The sequence below is a fragment of the Symphalangus syndactylus genome, chromosome 3, assembly GCF_028878055.3.
Source record: "Symphalangus syndactylus isolate Jambi chromosome 3, NHGRI_mSymSyn1-v2.1_pri, whole genome shotgun sequence".
NCBI lineage: Eukaryota > Metazoa > Chordata > Mammalia > Primates > Hylobatidae > Symphalangus > Symphalangus syndactylus.
The window spans coordinates 28,371,907-28,389,147 of NC_072425.2; the positions used below are offsets into that span (position 1 = coordinate 28,371,907).

The 17,241-nt window shown below is 38.7% G+C and overlaps 1 protein-coding gene and 1 long non-coding RNA gene across 8 annotated transcripts in view; one reads left to right on the plus strand and one right to left on the minus strand.

The window, feature by feature from the left end:
• ASTN2 (astrotactin 2) overlaps positions 1-17,241 on the plus strand; it is a 1,055,774-nt gene that overhangs the window by 806,250 nt on the left and 232,283 nt on the right. For all 3 annotated transcript variants that reach the window (XM_063636815.1, XM_063636816.1, XM_055271311.2), the window contains 2 exons: positions 1,628-1,761; positions 3,607-3,755. In XM_063636815.1, the coding sequence (XP_063492885.1) occupies positions 1,628-1,761; positions 3,607-3,755 (283 nt within the window). The remainder of the gene's footprint in view (positions 1-1,627; positions 1,762-3,606; positions 3,756-17,241) is intronic.
• LOC129478962 (uncharacterized) overlaps positions 1-17,241 on the minus strand; it is a 67,190-nt gene that overhangs the window by 42,504 nt on the left and 7,445 nt on the right. The gene's annotated exons all lie outside the window — the stretch shown is intronic.

Below are 17,241 nucleotides of genomic sequence, written 5' to 3' on the forward strand. Positions count from 1 at the left end.
GCCCTTAGCAGTGTGCAACTTTTATTTAAAAGCATATCAAAAGTAAAAAATATGAAAGAAATGAAAAATAACATCATACAGAGCAGGCAAAGCACAAAGGAATAAGAGATCAACATTCTCTGAAATCCGCATGTTTTAAAGACAGCTGTCATTCATTCAGAATCTGCAATGCGTTGAAATGTCAGTGTTAGCATCAAGCACACACTGAAGTTATCTTCCACATCAGAGCCCAAGGGAGGGGAACAAAGTAGAAGGTAAAACTTGAGTCCTGTCCTGTGCTAAACTGAAAAAAGTGCCTTCCAAGTTGTCTTTACTGCCAACTATTAATGACCTATTTTTCAATGTCCATTCATTTATTTACGAACTGTTGACAGAATAACTGTGCCAGGTCCCACAAGAATATTCATGTGAATAAGGCCTGGCCCTTGCCCTTGGTGGGACCAGTGTTTATAGGTGAGACAGGCAAGGAAATGTGTTGGTAGGTATGGTCTATGTGTTATGGTGTCCAGAAGAGGAGCACGGTTCTAGACTTAAGAAAGTTAGGGTGGGCTTCCCAGAGGAGAGAATGTTTCCTATTTGAGACCAAAAGAGTAAATCGGAGTGCAGAGAGGGGAATATTCCAGGCATAGAATGGAATGTGTGTGTGTGTGTGTGTGTGTGTGTGTGTGTTTTAAAAAGACTATGAAGCACATTCCAATTAAATAGAACATTGATTATCATTTAGAACAAAGGTCAGCAAACTGTGGCCCTCAGACCTAATCTAGCCTGCTACTTGTCTTTGTATATAAAGTTTTATAGGAACACAACCATGCCAATTCATGTAAAGTATCATCTATGCCACTTGCATGCTACAAAGGCAGTGTTAAGTAATTGTGGAAGAGTCTACCTTGTCCCAAAGCCAAAAATATTTACTGTCTGTCCCTTTACAGAAATTGTTTTCTGGCTCCTGATTTAGAGCACATTTTATATAAACAGGAATTCACTGTTGGTGGAAATGATGTGGGTGCATGAGAACAGATGATATTGTGCAAAGAAGGTCAGGAGAGTGGTGAGAGATGAAAAGGTGGCCAGGGGTGAGAACAAGGCATTTAGATTTTATCCTGAAGACTGTGGGAAACCTTTGAAGGTTTTTAAGCTGGGCAATGAGATGGTCAGACTTCTATAAAAGGCAGTGCAGCAAAGTGTTTAATAAGAAGGCAGGCTTTGGAGGCAGATTGCCTTGGGTTGTATCCTAGCTATATCACTATCATAAACCTCAGTCAAGTTATTTACTTTCTGTGTGCTTGAGTTTTCCAACTTGTAAAATGGGAAGTTATAATATCTATTGTGTGAGATTGTTGTGAAGATGAAATAAGTTAACACAAGTGGAGTGCCAAGCCTAGGGGACACTATCAATGGATATAGTTACTATTATTTCTCAATGATCATTCTGGCTCCTGGGGAGGGGATGGCTCAGGATGGGAGAACCTGATAGTAGAGTGCAAGGAACTTAGGGAATAGATGGTGCCTTGTGCTTAAAGGGGCTACTCGAAAGCCCTCGATGGCTCACATCATGGCCATCAGCACATTTACTCTCAATCTCTCCCGTATTGTCATCATTGTCTATTCTGTCCTGTTTTTTGTCTAGGCCTTCAAGAGTGCACTGATGAGTTCCTACTGGTGCTCAGGGAAAGGGGATGTGATCGATGACTGGTGCAGGTGTGACCTCAGCGCCTTTGATGCCAGTGGGCTCCCCAACTGCAGCCCCCTTCCGCAGCCGGTGTACGTATGTATGGGCCCTTTTCCTTTGGTCATCCCTTTTCGTGGACTCACACTCCTGTCCTGCCAGCCCATGCCATGACTTGCTTCTGCTCCCAAGGTGCCTAACAAGATCCCCAAAGACCCTGGAATCTACCTCCTTTTTTAGGAAAGAAGGGAGCTTTGGCAGAACAGAATTGTGGCACAGGAGCAGACACTGATATTGCAGCGCGTGCTTGTTTTAAATGATGCCACTCAGTTCATCATTTCTTACTTCAGACAACCATTCAGCAAAAGCTTGTAGGCAGCTGACTACTTTGTCAGGTCTTGTGTTGGGCAATGGGGCTACTGAGATTTAAAAAAAAAAACAAAAACTAGAGAACCTCTTCTACGAAACAAGATTGGCATAGTCCATGTACTCAGGGAATGGACAATTTAGTGGAGGAGATAGATGCCAAAACAAAAACAGGAAAATACAGTATAAAAGTTTAAATAAGGGCTGAGCACCATGGCTCATGCCTGTAATCCCAGCACTTTAGGAGGCTGAGGTGGGAGGATCTCTTGAGGCCAGGAGTTGAGACCAGCTTGCGCAACATGAGACCTCTTCTCTACAAAAAAATAAATAAATAAATAAATAAATAAATAGCCTGTGTGGTGGCACATGCCTGTAGTCCCAGCTACTATGGAGGCTGAGGTGGGAGGATCGCTTGAGTCCAGGAGTTCAAGGCTGCAGTGATCTATGCTTTCACCACTGCACTCCAGCCCTGGTGACAGAGTGAGACCCTGTCTCAACAACAAAATTTTTTTAATAAGAAAAATATGAAAAAGAAACAAAGAAGTGCTATTAGGGAGAATAATGGGGAGATGTTTTAGTTGGAAGAGAGAGGGAATAGTCCGGGAAAGCTCTCTGAAGAGACCTAAATTAGGGTAGACGCCAGCCAGGCAACAAGTGGTGAGACTCATGTCTCAGGCAGAAGGAAGAGCATATGCGAAGGGCCAGACACTGGAAATTCACCATCTGAGGAAGTAAAGGAAAGTCATTGTGGTTGCAGGCATGTGATTAAGAGGGAGAAGTGGTGTGACAAGCATAAGAGAGGGGAAAGGAACCAGTACTGGAAAACAAAGTCCCATAATCGAACTCTGTGGGTGAGAAGAATCACGTTATAAGATGGTCTTTGAAAACACAGTGTGGTTTTGTGGAAAAAGGGAATCTGGGATAAGAATAAGCAAAGTCACCATTATGGTCCTGTCCTCAGCTTGCTGTATGACCTTGTGCAAACTGTTTCCTTTTTTTGAGCCTTTCCCCATTTTGTGAAATGAGGGAATTAAACTTCATCATCTCTAAGGACCATTCTAGTTCTAACCTTTAATCTTTCTATTTTTTTTTTCTTGCTTTGCTAAAAGATTTACTCCAGGATTTTTGTTCCTTTCAATAGTGTATTTACTCAAGGATATTAAAAAGTTAGCTAATACATTGTGGGTATTAAAGAAAATGGCAGAAAAATGGAAAGTTCCCTTGTTTGAAGGCACTGCCAATTTAATTGAAAGTGAAGCGTCATTGAGAATATAGTATAAATATATGGAAAACTGATAAACTGCCATTGAGCACATATTGTGTGCATGGATTAATTTATGAAATTCTACTTTGATCTTGAAAGGTGGCTCCTTGTCTCCATATTTTATGGATGAGAAACAGATGCCATGAGAGGGGAAATAACTTGCCTACGGTCATGCAAGTTGGTGATCATGGGTGGAATCAAGATTTAAATTCGGACTGAAACCTATGCTTCATCTTGACACATCCCGACTCTTTTGGGCCCCAGCTGGTGCTGGCTGCCAAACACGAATCTTCCTTTTTATTCCCTGTAGGTTGCGGCTGTCCCCAACAGTAGAGCCCTCCAGTACTGTGGTCTCCTTGGAGTGGGTGGATGTTCAGCCAGCTATTGGGACCAAGGTCTCTGACTATATTCTGCAGCATAAGAAAGTGGATGAATACACAGACACTGACCTGTACACAGGTAGGTACATGAGTTCCCATTTTCTTAGGATAGTATGACAGAAGAGGGAAACTGGGATTTTCTACTGTCTTTGGAGACTTGGTCTCATCTGTTTTGGGAAGGCATTGGAAGATTTCATTGTTCAGTGACTTTTCGCTGTCCATCCTTGTGTGCTGTTTTGTATGAATTTGAGCAAGGAAAGATAGCAAGTTGCAGTTAGAAAGAGTTTCTGATTCTCTGAAGTTGGGCCTTCAAAATATTATGTCAAAGAACCAGTTGATTCTGAAGACAATTTGACCTTTCTGTATCTGGGAAGGCCTGCAGGACTCATGCTTGAAGGGCTTGATCTGTAAATATATTATCTCTGGAACTGAGGTAAGGAAATTCACACAATTGGCTTTCTAGTGAGATACACTCGGAGTCTTCATTAATTAGTGCTGGGAAAGAGATAATTGGAAGTGATTCCAGCATGCAGGAGCATTTGAGAATGTTGGCTTTTAAGAGGGATACCTTTGATTATCACTCAGAACATTATTTCTGAGTTCTTCTAAATTTTGACACTGCCAAGAAGCAAAGTGTTCACCTGTGATCTGTACTGGGGCTTACATTTTCTGTTCTCTGTTGAGACTTCCATTCAGCAATTATTTTCCAGCTAGAAAACATCAATTAGACATCTGTTTGTTTTTTTTTGTGCCAGGCACTGAGCTAAATGTTTTGTTCAGCATCTTAATCCTCACAATTTTAGGAGAGTTAGTGATTATTGTGCCCATTTCACAGATTAGAACGTTGAGACTAATCCAGGGTTATTCAGCTTGTGGTATCTCCTCAAATTTATAATTTTAATCCTGAACCAAGACTTGGCTATTTAAAGAATTAACGAAGTATAATTATTTGACCGATTAAATTATAAACTCCAAGAGGAAAGATGCCTTCTCTGTGTTAGTCATCGTTAAATTTCCAACACCTATCACAAAGTCTGGCATTCAAATATGAGTTGACTGAATGAATAATAAATGAATGAAAGGACCTTTATTGTTCCCTTTTCTTTTTCTGTCGTCCTCTCTTCTACCTGTCTCTCTCCTACACCTCTACCATTCCTCCTGGGCTATTTTTGCTTTGCTTCCTCTGAAATTGGGAAGAAAGTGATAAAATGAGGCTGTGAATGTAAACGAAGTCAGAAAAAGAAAGGCCCAGATTATGGACAACATGAGAAGTCAAGCTGGCTGCTAATAGGTTTCCTGGGATTGATGTGGCTTTTTCCACATTATTGATTGAAAGAGACAGAACAGACTGGAGTGGACATCACTTTAACAGAGGGACAGGTCATGGAACAGTAACTGGGCAGCTGATTTTGCCTCATCTTTCAAACTTCGTTAATTCTGACTTTTGACTCTGTATGGAGTGCATATATGTTTGCACAAGACTGTGTATCTGAATATGCGTAGGCAAACTGAAGTGTCTGTGTGTTTGTATTTATCTGCATATAGGTTATTTTTATGTGGGTGAGATTTACCACTGTCTGTGAATGGGTGGGTGTGTATTTTGCGTGTGTGGGTGTGGGTGTGTGTGTGTGTGTCTTTGTCCTTCTGGAGTGCTGTTTTATAATAGCAGAGGTTTGTAAACCACAGATAACCAAGGGAAATGAAAGTCCTCCAACAGTGGGTTTACACTTTAACAATAACGCTTCTCATCTCTATCATATCTCCATAGCGTGCTGTTCTTCTCAGAATTAAAACAAATAAAAAACGATGTAACTTAAGAATGATCATGAACTTTGTTCTACAGATAAAGTAAGTAAATCCCAAGGACATATGTGACTTTCCTGAAGTCCCATAAACACTTATGACAGAGCCAGGCTTTGTAACCAGGTCTGTCTTATGCCCAGCACAGTGCTTGTTCTTATAGACCATTTAGAGTCTACATCAAAACTCAAGTGTTGCTTCTTCCACTAGGGTGCTTCACCCTTTCAGCAGAAAGTCTTCTCCCTCTCAACATAGTGCACTCACTCATTCTCTCTACTGTTTATTTGGCATACTCCATTCTTTGCCTTGGAGTACCTCTCCTATATCAGCAGAAAAATTTCAGCATTGGAAGGATCTTAGGAGATCACCTAGTCTTGCTTTCTCTTTAACACTTCAACATGCACTGATTACATGCCTCCACTGTTAGAAAGCTCAGTTCTTCCTAAAGTTTTCTGTATGCATGATCATGTCATCTGCATACAGAGACAAGTATATTTCTTTCTTTCCAATTTTGATGACGTTTATTTATGTATTACTTGTCTAATTGTTCTAGCTAGGAATTTTAGTACTATATTGAACAGAAGTGGTAAGAGCAGACATCTTTGCCTGTTTTTCTAATATTAGGCATTTAGTCTTTCACCATTAAGTATGATGCTAATTATATGTTGTTGTTGTTTCTTATTGTAATGTTTGATTATATTGAAGAAGGTATCTTCTTTTTTTTATTTTTTTTATTATACTTTAAGTTCTAGGGTACATGTGCACAACGTGCAGGTTTGTTACATATGTATACATGTGCCATGTTGGTGTGCTGCACCCATTAACTCATCATTTACATCAGGTATATCTCCTAATGCTATCCGTCCTCCCTCCCCCCACCCCACGACAGGCCCCAGTATGTGGCGTTCCCCACCCTGTGTCCAAGTGTTCTCATTGTTCAGTTCCCATCTGTGAGGGAGAACATGTGGTGTTTGGTTTTCTGTCCTTGTGATAGTTTGCTGAGAATGATGGTTTCCAGCTTCATCCATGTCCCTACAAAGGACATGAACTCATCCTTTTTTATGGCTGCATAGTATTCCATGGTGTATATGTGCCACACTTTCTTAATCCAGTCTATCATTGATAGACATTTGGGTTGGTTCCAAATCTTTGCTATTGTGAATAGTGCCGCTATAAACATATGTGTGCATGTGTCTTTATAGTAGCATGATTTATAATCCTTTGGGTATATTCCCAGTAATGGGATGGCTGGGTCAAATGGTATTTCTAGTTCTAGATCCTTGAGGAATCGCCACACTGTCTTCCACAATGGTTCAACTAGTTTACAGTCCCACCAACAGTGTAAAAGTGTTCCTATTTCTCCACATCCTCTCCAGCACCTGTTGTTTTCTGACTTTTTAATGATCGCCATTCTAACTGGTGTGAGATGGTATCTCATTGTGGTTTTGATTTGCATTTCTCTGATGGCCAGTGATGATGAGCATTTTTTCATGTGTTTTTTGGCTGCATAAATGTCTTCTTTTGAGAAGTGTCTGTTCATATCCTTTGCCCACTTTTTGATGTGTTTGTTTGATTTTTTTCTTATTAATTTGTTTAAGTTCTTTGTAGATTCTGGATATTAGCCCATTGTCACATGAGTAGATTGCAAAAATTTTCTGCCATTCTGTAGGTTGCCTGTTCACTCTGATGGTAGTTTCTTTTGCTGTGCAGAAGCTCTTTAGTTTAATGAGATCCCATTTGTCAATTTTGGCTTTTGTTGCCATTGCTTTTGGTGCTTTAGTCATGAAGTCCTTGCCCATGCCTATGGCCTGAATGGTATTGCCTAGGTTTTCTTCTAGGGTTTTTATGGTTTTAGGTCTAACATTTAAGTCTTTAATCCATCTTGAATTAATTTTTGTGTAAGATGTAAGGAAGGGATCCAGTTTCAGCTATATACACATGGCTAGCCAGTTTTCCCAGCACCATTTATTAAATAGGGAATCCTTTCCCCATTTCTTGTTTTTGTCAGATTTGTCAAAGATCAGATGGTTATAGATGTGTGGTATTATTTCCGGGGGCTCTATTGTGTTCCATTGGTCTATAACTCTGTTTTGGTACCAGTACCATGCTGTTTTGGTTACTGTAGCCTTGTAGTATAGTTTGAAGTCAGGTAGCGTGATGCCTCCAGCTCTGTTCATTTCACTTAGGGTTGTCTTGGTAATGCGGGCTTTTTTTTGGTTCCATATGAACTTTAAAGTAGTTTTTTCCAATTCTGTGAAGAAAGTCATTGGTAGCTTGCTGGGGATGGCATTGAATCTATAAATTATCTTGGGCAGTATGGCAATTTTCACAATATTGATTCTTCCTATCCATGAGCATTGAATGTTCTTCCATTTGTGTCCTCTTTTATTTTGTTGAGCAGTAGTTTCTAGTTCTCCATGAAGAGGTCCTTCACATCCCTTGTAAGTTGGATTCCTAGGTATTTTATTCTCTTTGAAGCAATTGTGAATGGGAGTTCACTCATGATTTGACTCTCTGTTTGTCTGTTATTGGTGTATAGGAATGCTTGTGATTTTTGCACATTGATTTTGTATCCTGAGACTTTGCTGAATTTGCTTATCGGCTTGAGGAGATTTTGGGCTGAGACTATGGGGTTTTCTAAATATACAATCATGTCATCTGCAAACAGGGACAATTTGACTTCTTCTTTTCCTAATTGAATACCCTTTATTTCTTTCTCCTCTCTGATTGCCCTGGCCAGAACTTCCAGCACTATGTTGAATAGGAGTGGTGAGAGAGGGCATCCCTGTCTTGTGCCAGTTTTCAAAGAGAATGCTTCCAGTTTTTGCCCATTCAGTATGATATTGGTTGTGGGTTTGTCATAAATAGCTCTTATTATTTTGAGATATGTCCCATCAATACCTAGTTTATTGAGAGTTTTTAGCATGAAGGGCTGTTGAATTTTGTCAAAGGCCTTTTCTGCATCTATTGAGATAATCATGTGGTTTTTGTCATTGATTCTGTTGATATGCTGGATTACATTTATTGATTTGCATATGTTGAACCAGCCTTGCATCCCAGGGATGAAGCCCACTTGATCATGGTGGATAAGCTTTTTGATGTGCTGCTGGATTTGGTTTGCCAGTATTTTATTGAGGATTTTTGCATCAATGTTCATCAGGGATATTAGTCTAAAATTCTCTTTTTTTGTTGTGTCTCTGCCAGGCTTTGGTATCAGGATGATGTTGGCATCATAAAATGAATTAGGGAGGATTCCCTCTTTTTCTATTGATTTGAATAGTTTCAGATGGAATGGTACCAGCTCCTCTTTGTACGTATGGTAGAATTCAGCTGTGAACCCATCTGGTCCTGGACTTATTTTGGTTAGTAGGCTATTAATTATTGCCTCAATTTCAGAACCTGTTATTGGTCTATTCAGGGATTCAACTTCTTCCTTGTTTAATCTTGGGAGGGTGTATGTGTTGAGGAATTTATCCATTTCTTCTAGATTTTCTAGTTTATTTGCGTAGAGGTGTTTATAGTATTCTCTAATGGTAGTTTGTATTTCTATGGGATCGGTGGTGATATCCCATTTATCATTTTTTATTGTGTCTATTTGATTCTTCTCTCTTTTATTCTTCATGAGTCTTGCTAGTGATCTATCAATTTTGCTGATCTTTTCAAAAAACCAGCTCCTGAATTCATTGATTTTTTGAAGGGCTTTTTTTTTGTCTCTGTCTCCTTCAGTTCTGCTCTCATCTTAGTTATTTCTTGCCTTCTGCTAGCTTTTGTATGTTTGCTCTTGCTTCTCTAGTTCTTTTAAGTATGATGTTAGGATGTCAGTTTTAGATCTTTCTTGCTTTCTCTTGTGGGCATTTAGTGCTATAAATTTCCCTCTACACACTGCTTTAAATGTGTCCCAGAGATTCTGGTATGTTGTGTCTTTGTTCTCATTGGTTTCAAAGAACATCTTTATTTCTGCCTTCATTTCGTTATGTACCCAGTAGTCATTCAGGAGCAGGTTGCTCAGTTTCCAGGTAGTTGAGCGGTTTTGAGTGAGTTTCTTAATCCTGAGTTCTAGTTTGATTGCACTGTGGTCTGAGAGACAGTCTGTTATAATTTCTGTTCTTTTACATTTGCTGAGGAGTGCTTTACTTCCAACTATGTGGTCAGTGTTGGAATAAGTGTGATGTGGTGCTGAGAAGAATGTATATTCTGTTGATTTGGGGTGGAGAGTTCTGTAGATGTCTATTAGGTCCACTTGGTGTAGAGCTGAGTCCAATTTCTGGATATCCTCGTTAACTTTCTGTCTCGTTGATCTATCTAATGTTGACAGTGGGGTGTTAAAGTCTCCCATTGTTATTGTGTGGGAGTCTAAGACTCTTTGTAGGTCTCTAAGGACTTGCTTTATGAATCTGGATGCTCCTATATTGGGTGCATATATATTTAGGATAGTTAGCTCAAAGAAGGTATCTTCTATTTCTAGTCTGCTGCAAAGGCTCTGTTTTGTTTCCATTAGAAGCAAATGTTGAATTTTCTGTGTCTATTAAAATGATCATATAGTTTATCTCTCAAAATTTGTTAATATGATAAGTCACATTGATCGATTTTCATATTATAAAACAACCTACTATGTGAGATTTATTCCAGGAATGTGTAGGCTTTTTTTATCTATTTGTTTTAATTAGGATCATTCTGGTCTCACAAAATGAATTATAAAATATTTTCTCCTTTTCAGTTTTCTGAAATGTATCTGTCTTCTCAGAGAATCACAGTGGTTAAAATTGATAGTATTTTTTTCTTAATCATTTTTTAGAATTCACCAGTGAAGGCATCTGGGCTTAGACCTTTTCTTGAAAGAAGGTTTTTAACTACTAATTCAGTTATTTAATAGATATAGATTTATTTAGATTATCTGTTTCTTCTTGAGTGATCTTTGGCAGCTTGTGTGTTTTAAGGAACTTGTTCATTCCATGTAAATTATCAAATTTATTGGCAAAAGTTGTTTATGACATTCTGTCATTATTCTTTTGAAATCTGTTGAGATTATAGTGATATTAGTCTCATCTTGATATTGGTAATGTGTGTCTCCTCTCTTTTTTTTCTAGATCATTTTGGCTAGACAGCTATGACATGGAATAACATAATTATTCAATATTTGAATTTCACTTTTGTTGCCTAGGCTGTAGTGCAATGGCACAATCTCGGCCAACACAAACTCTGCCTCCTGGGTTCAAGCAATTCTCCTTCCTCAGCCTCCCGAGTAGCTGAGATTACAGGCACCTGCCACCACACCCAGCTAATTTTCAAAGAATCAACTTTTGGTTTTATCTGTTTTTGCTATTGTTTCCTATTTCATTGATTTATCCTCTAATCTTTATTATAATTTTCTTTGTTTGGCTTACTTTGAGTTTGGTTTTCTCCACATTTTAATTTTTGAGATGGTAGCTGAGGCTATTGATTTGAGACCTTTCTTGTAATGTAGGCATTCCCTCTAACTACTGCTTTAGTAGTGTCTCAAAGATTGTGTTATGTTGTGTTTTCATTTTCATTCAGTTCAAAGTATTTCCAGTTTCACTTTTGTTTTCTTCTTTGACTCATGAGTTATTTAGAGGCATGCCACTTAGTTTTCAAATATTTGGAGTTTTTCAGAATATTAGAGGCATGCCACTTAGTTTTCAAATATTTGGAGTTTTTCAGAAATGTCCGTTGTTGATTTTTAATTTGATTCGGCTATAGTCAGAAAATATGTTTTTATGACTTTAAACATTTTAAATTTATTGAGACTAGTTTTTGGTCTAGATGGTCTATTGCTGTATTCAGTGTTCACTTTAAAATAATGTGTATCCACTTATTTATGGGTAGAGTATTCTATAAATGCCTGGTAGATAAAATTGGTTAGTTATGTTATTCAAGTCTTCTGGAGCCTTTCTGATTTTCTGTCTTCTTCTTGTATCAATATTTGAGGGAGGGGTATTAAAACCTCTGATTATGGACTTATTTCTTCTGCAACTTTATCAGGTTTTACTTTGTATATTTTGAAGTTATTGTTATTTAAGTTCGTAAACATTTAGAATTTTCATATTCTCTTGATGAATGGATCCCTTTATATTGTGAAATGACCTTGCATATTTCCGTTACATTCTTGGTTCTGAAATCTACTTTGTCTAAGTACTCCAGCTTTCTTTTGATTAGTGTTAAAGTCTATCATTTCCTATTACTTTACTTATTTTTTTTTTTTTTTTGAGACAGAATTTCACTTTTGTTGCCTAGGCTGTAGCGCAATGGCACAATCTCGCCCAACACAACCTCTGCCTCCTGGGTTCAAGCGATTCTCCTGCCTCAGCCTCCCGAGTAGCTGAGATTACAGGCACCCGCCACCACACCCAGCTAATTTTTGTATGTTTAGTAGAGATGGGGTTTCGCCATGTTGGCCAGGCTAATCTCAAACTCCGGACCTCTGGTGATCCACCCGCCTCAGCCTCACAAAGTGCTGGGATTACAGGTGTGAGCCACCATCCCCAGCCATCACGTTACTTTTATACTATCATTGCTTTATATTAAAAGTATGTTTCTGGAAGATAGTATATAATTGGGTCTTATTTTTTAAATCCAAGCTGGCATTATTAACTTTGGGGTGTTTAGACCATAAAGTTGGAGTGTTTAGACCATTTATATTTAATGTGATATTTGTTTGTTTCTTTGTTAACTTATTTATTTTAGAGTCCATGACCTGCTTAATACTGTGATATTTGTATATTTGGGTTTAAGGTTATCATCTTTCTTTTTTTAAATGATTATCCCATCTTTTATTTCTCTTCTTTTTCTGTCTTCTTTTGGATAGTTTTTATGATTCCGTTATATCTCCTTTGTTGACTTTATTAGCAATAACTCTTTTTGCTTCAGGGTTTACAGCATGAATATCTAACATATCACAGTTACCTTCAAGTGATATAATACTATTTCAAGCGTAGCATAGGAATCTTATAATAGTATACTGTTCTTCCTCTCTTTGAAGCCTTATGCAGTTTTTGTCATATGTGTTATTCACATATATGTTAAAAATTCCACAATTTATCTTTATTATTTTTTCTTAATTATTTTTTAGCTATTCAAGTAATAACATAAATGATTTTATATATTTACCCATATAGATACTAACTTTGGTACTCTTCATTTCTTTATCATTCATGTTTTCATCTAGTGTCATTTTCTTTCAGCCTAAAGGATGTCTTTTACTATTTCTTATATTTTGTCAGTTAGTGATGAATGCTTTCTGATTTTGTTTTTGTAAGATATTATTGCTGGGCATGAAATTTTAAATTGACAGATTTTTATCGTAGTAATTAAATATGTTACACTTTGGTCTTCTTGTTTGCATTGTTTCAAATTATACATCTGCCATCATTCCTATCTTTGTTCATATATATATATATATATATACCCATATATATAATTTGTATATATATATATATATATAGAGAGAGAGAGAGAGAGATCCTTTTTTCTGACTGATTCTAAGCTTTTCTCTTAGCCATTTATTTCTTGTGTTTGGGGTTTGTTGAGCTTCTTGGATCTGTGGGTTTATGGTTTCATTAAATTTGGAAAATTTTTGGCCATTATTTTGTCAATTTAAAAAAATCTCCCTCCATTTTTCTTTTCCTCCAACAACATGTATATTCAGTCACTTTAAGTTGTTACTCATCTCAGTGATGCTTTTTTCATTTTCAAAAATTATCTGTTATCTCTGTATTCCATTTTGGATAGTTTCTAGTGCATGTCTTCAATGCCTTCTGTGAAGTGCAATTTATTGTTCATCCCATCCAGCATTATTTTTCATCTCAGACGTTGTAATTTTCACCTTTGGAAGTCCAATTTGAGTCTTGTTAATATATTCTATTTCTTAAATTTTTTTACATATGGGATATAGTTACAGTAACTTTTAGTGTTCTTGTTTGCTAATCCTGACAACTGGATCAGTTCTCGGTCAGTTTAAATTGATTGATGTTTTTTCTTCTCATTATGGGTTGCATTTTCCTGCCTCTTCGCATGCCAGGTAATTTTGTATTAGATGCCAGACATTGCGATTCTTGCCTTGTTTGAAGCTGGATATTTTGTATTACTAAAAATATTTTTGAACTCTTTTGTTCAAAATATTTTGTTCAAACTCTTTTGTACAGAGAAACAATTTGATTCCTTTAGATCTTGCTTTTAAGATTTGTTAGATGGAAATGAAGCAGCGTTTAGTCTAGGGCTAATTATTGTCTACTACTAAGGGAGGACCCTTCTATGTGCTCTACCAAGTTGCCCATAAATTTTGAGGTTTTACAGTATGGCTGGTAGAGACAGGCACTATTACTGGACCTTGTATGAGCCTCAGGCATTGTTCTCACTAATCCCCTTGTTTTGGGAGATTTCTCATATACATGCATCAGTCAGTAGTCTGATGAATATTGACAGGAACTCCTCCACAGATTGCTTCAATTTTTCCTCTATGCAGCTCTCTCCTCTCCATTACTCTATCTTATGAACTGTAATCACTTTGGTTTCCCTGGTCTCAGAACTCTGTCTGGGCAATTCAGGGAATCTGTTAGGCATTTCTTCTCCCTGAACAGTGGCTTGAAAACTCTCTAAAGGCAAGGAGAAATTTTAGGGCTCAAATAATTTGTTTTCCATCTTTCAGGAGCTCTGTACTTTGTTGCCTAATTTCCAGTTGTTGACAAGCTTGTTTTATGTTTTTTTGTTTGTTTGTTTGAGATGGAGTCTCACTCTGTGTCCCAGGCTGGCATGCAGTGGTGCTGTCTCGGCTCACTGCAACCTCCACCTTCCAGGTTCAAGTGATTCTCCTGCCTCAGCCTCCCAAGTAGCTGGGACTACAGGTGCGTGCCACCATGCCTGGCTAATTTTTTGTATTTTAAATAGAGATGGGGTTTCACCATGTTAGCCAGGATGGTCTCAATCTCCTGACCTCGTGACCCGCCTACTTCGGCACATGCATGTGTGTGTGTGTGTGTGTGTGTGTGTGTTAATTTCTTAATGTTGTGGGCAGTAGGGCAAATAAATCCAGTTCTTGTTATTCCATTTAATCCAGAAATAGAAATCCAAGATTCTTCTTAATTTTCCAGGAAACAGTGCTCTAATCCAAGAGTTGCTTTTTAAAATTGAGGTAAAATTTGTTTATTTTTGGTTATCTGGCCTAAGGTCACTTTACACAGATCTAGGCCCTTCTTCCTGTAGCCATTCAGAAGATTGAAGACAATGACATACATGCTTCTATCTTTACAGGGTTTTTTAAACCTTTGTTTTAGGACTTGACTTTCATTCTCCACATTATTCAATTCCTGAATTTGTGGGTGGGCAGTTGTTTTTAAAGATACAAGATGATGAATCTTGTATCCTTATATGTTGGGGTTTCCCCACAGTGCCTGTCATACATGGATGTTCAGTTCACTGAACTGAATTGCATATGGATAGACATATTCATGTCTTAACTTTTCGACTCTGCATTAACTCCTTTAGCAATGTGTAGTTTTATGGGGTCTTCTGTAGTCTTACAACCTAGCTGAGTACATGGTAAGCCTTCTAAAAATGTGTCATGACCAATTGATGCTATAGATGATTGGGAGGATACATCTGAAAGATTCACCTCATCTGTTTGCCTCTGTGTCACCTTTATCATGTCTAAACCCTCTGGAAAATGAACTTGGCTTAAATTGAAATTTCTCCGTTCACTCAGTTGAGTTTTATCTTTGAGGATATAAGCCTAATGAAAGAATATGGACTTGGGAAAACCTGGCTTCTGGTTTTATTTTTTACCACTTCTCAGTGAGAGAGATCTAGGGGTAGTCAACATCTTTTCTAGGGTTCAGTTTCCTTTTCTGTGGAATAGGAAAAACAACACCTTTTTCACAAGCTATTTTTAAGGGTTAATTCCAGCACAGGTCTTGAGACACAGTAGGTACTATTACTTTCTTGTTGTTTCCTATTTCCATGAATTAAAAAAAAAAAAATTAAAGGGAGAAATAAATGTTAGGAAGAAAACAAAATAAGGTTTAAGACTTGTTTTGGATAGAGAGTTAGGATTACTCACACATTTGGTCAGGTGAGGCCAGAGTAGGGAAATGTGGGCTTTATCCTTTGATCTCTCTGAATTTTTGCTGGCAGCCAAGTCCAGTGCTGGAATTATTTATTTATTCACGAGCTCATGCATGCATGTGCACAGACATAGGTGCTTACACAGATCTCTCTCTGTGTCTATCTCCCATGTGCACACATGAACACAAACACACACATACACACTTTATGGCTGCCATCTGTTTCACACCATTCTGAACTAACTTTTGAAATGCTCACTCTCCCTCCCTGTCTCCTACCCCTGCCCCCACCTCTAGGTTTGGCGCCCTCTTTGTCTCCTTCAGAGAAGCCATCACTCGGTCAGTTCCGGGACACTGTTAGGAAAGCCAAGCATAAGTAGTCTCCTGTTCCAGTTGTTTTGAGCAGAAATGGGGCTTGTTGTGGGGGGTGGCTGAATTCCCCGCACGCTAATCTGTCATCAATATTAAAAACAGACGTCTGGTTCTCCCTCATGGCCTCATCAGAACAATTGGCATGGGTTTCAGCCTCTTGGGCAGGGTAGATGTGGGAGTAAGAAGCTGGGCCGAGGCACAAGCAGATTTAATAAATCCAAATCTCCCGTTTGACCTACGAAGAAAAAGGCTCAGAGGAGACAGACTTGTCCAGAGCTTACACACATGGTGAGTTACTGGTACAGCCAGAGCTAGAACTAGAGCTCTGGTTTCTTTCCTATCTACTCCCACACCCTCATCCACTACATTCAAAGATTTTTCGCTAGTTCATATTGCCTCCAGTGTGGTTTGCTCTTGTTGAGAATAGACCTAGAGGCAGATGGAAATAAAGGGATTTAGGACACTTGTGTGGCTTGACAAAATGGAGTATCTAGCCACTGACAGCAACTAGTGAGCAACTGGTGAGCTCTGATCTTGTAAAGGGGATTGTAGCCCATCAGGCTTCCCACTTCTTTGTCTGATAAACTAGCTTCTGTGAATCCCTAAAGTTCCGAGTAGAAGAACCTTAAGCATTGAACCCGCCACCCTCAGTGTAAGGATCAGAAGAGTGAGGACAAGAAGGGACAGGTCACACCTAGCATCATAATCTCCTGTTTCTCTGTCTGGTGATAGTCTCACCACACTCCCATGCATTTTCTTTGGTCATCTTCTGCTCTCCTGCTGGATTTTTTTTTTTTTTTTAACTTTAAAAAAATCAGAAACTTCTCTTTTTCTTCATGGGATTCTCAGCTTCAGCTTGTCTAGTTCAGGGCTGGAAGGCCAGCTGGCTCTGTTGGTGCTCACAGAGGCAGCAGGCCCTATCCACTAGCCCCGGCACCTCCTCATACAAGGCAGCAACATCTGGAGCTGGTCAGTGCCCCTTTCTGCCCTGGCATCTGGGAGCCTAATGGGCCTCTCCCCAGCTGATCAGTACCACACTTGCCTCCTGCCAACTCTCAACTCTTGTCTCTGTTTCTTTCTTCCTGTATCCTTTCCTGATTATTTCCTTTCCTGTCTCCTTCCTTCTTTTCTTCTTTTTCTACCTTTGTGTGTGTCGGCTTCCCTTGGTGGCTCTCTCTCTCTCTCTCTCTCTTCTTTTCCACGTCACTCTGTGCCCATGTCTCAGCTGACCTTTGCTTGTCTTTGTCTCTCTAAGCTGTCTCTGATATGAGCTGCTCATTTAGACTTACATCCAGGTAAAGGAGAATGTCCAGAGGCCAT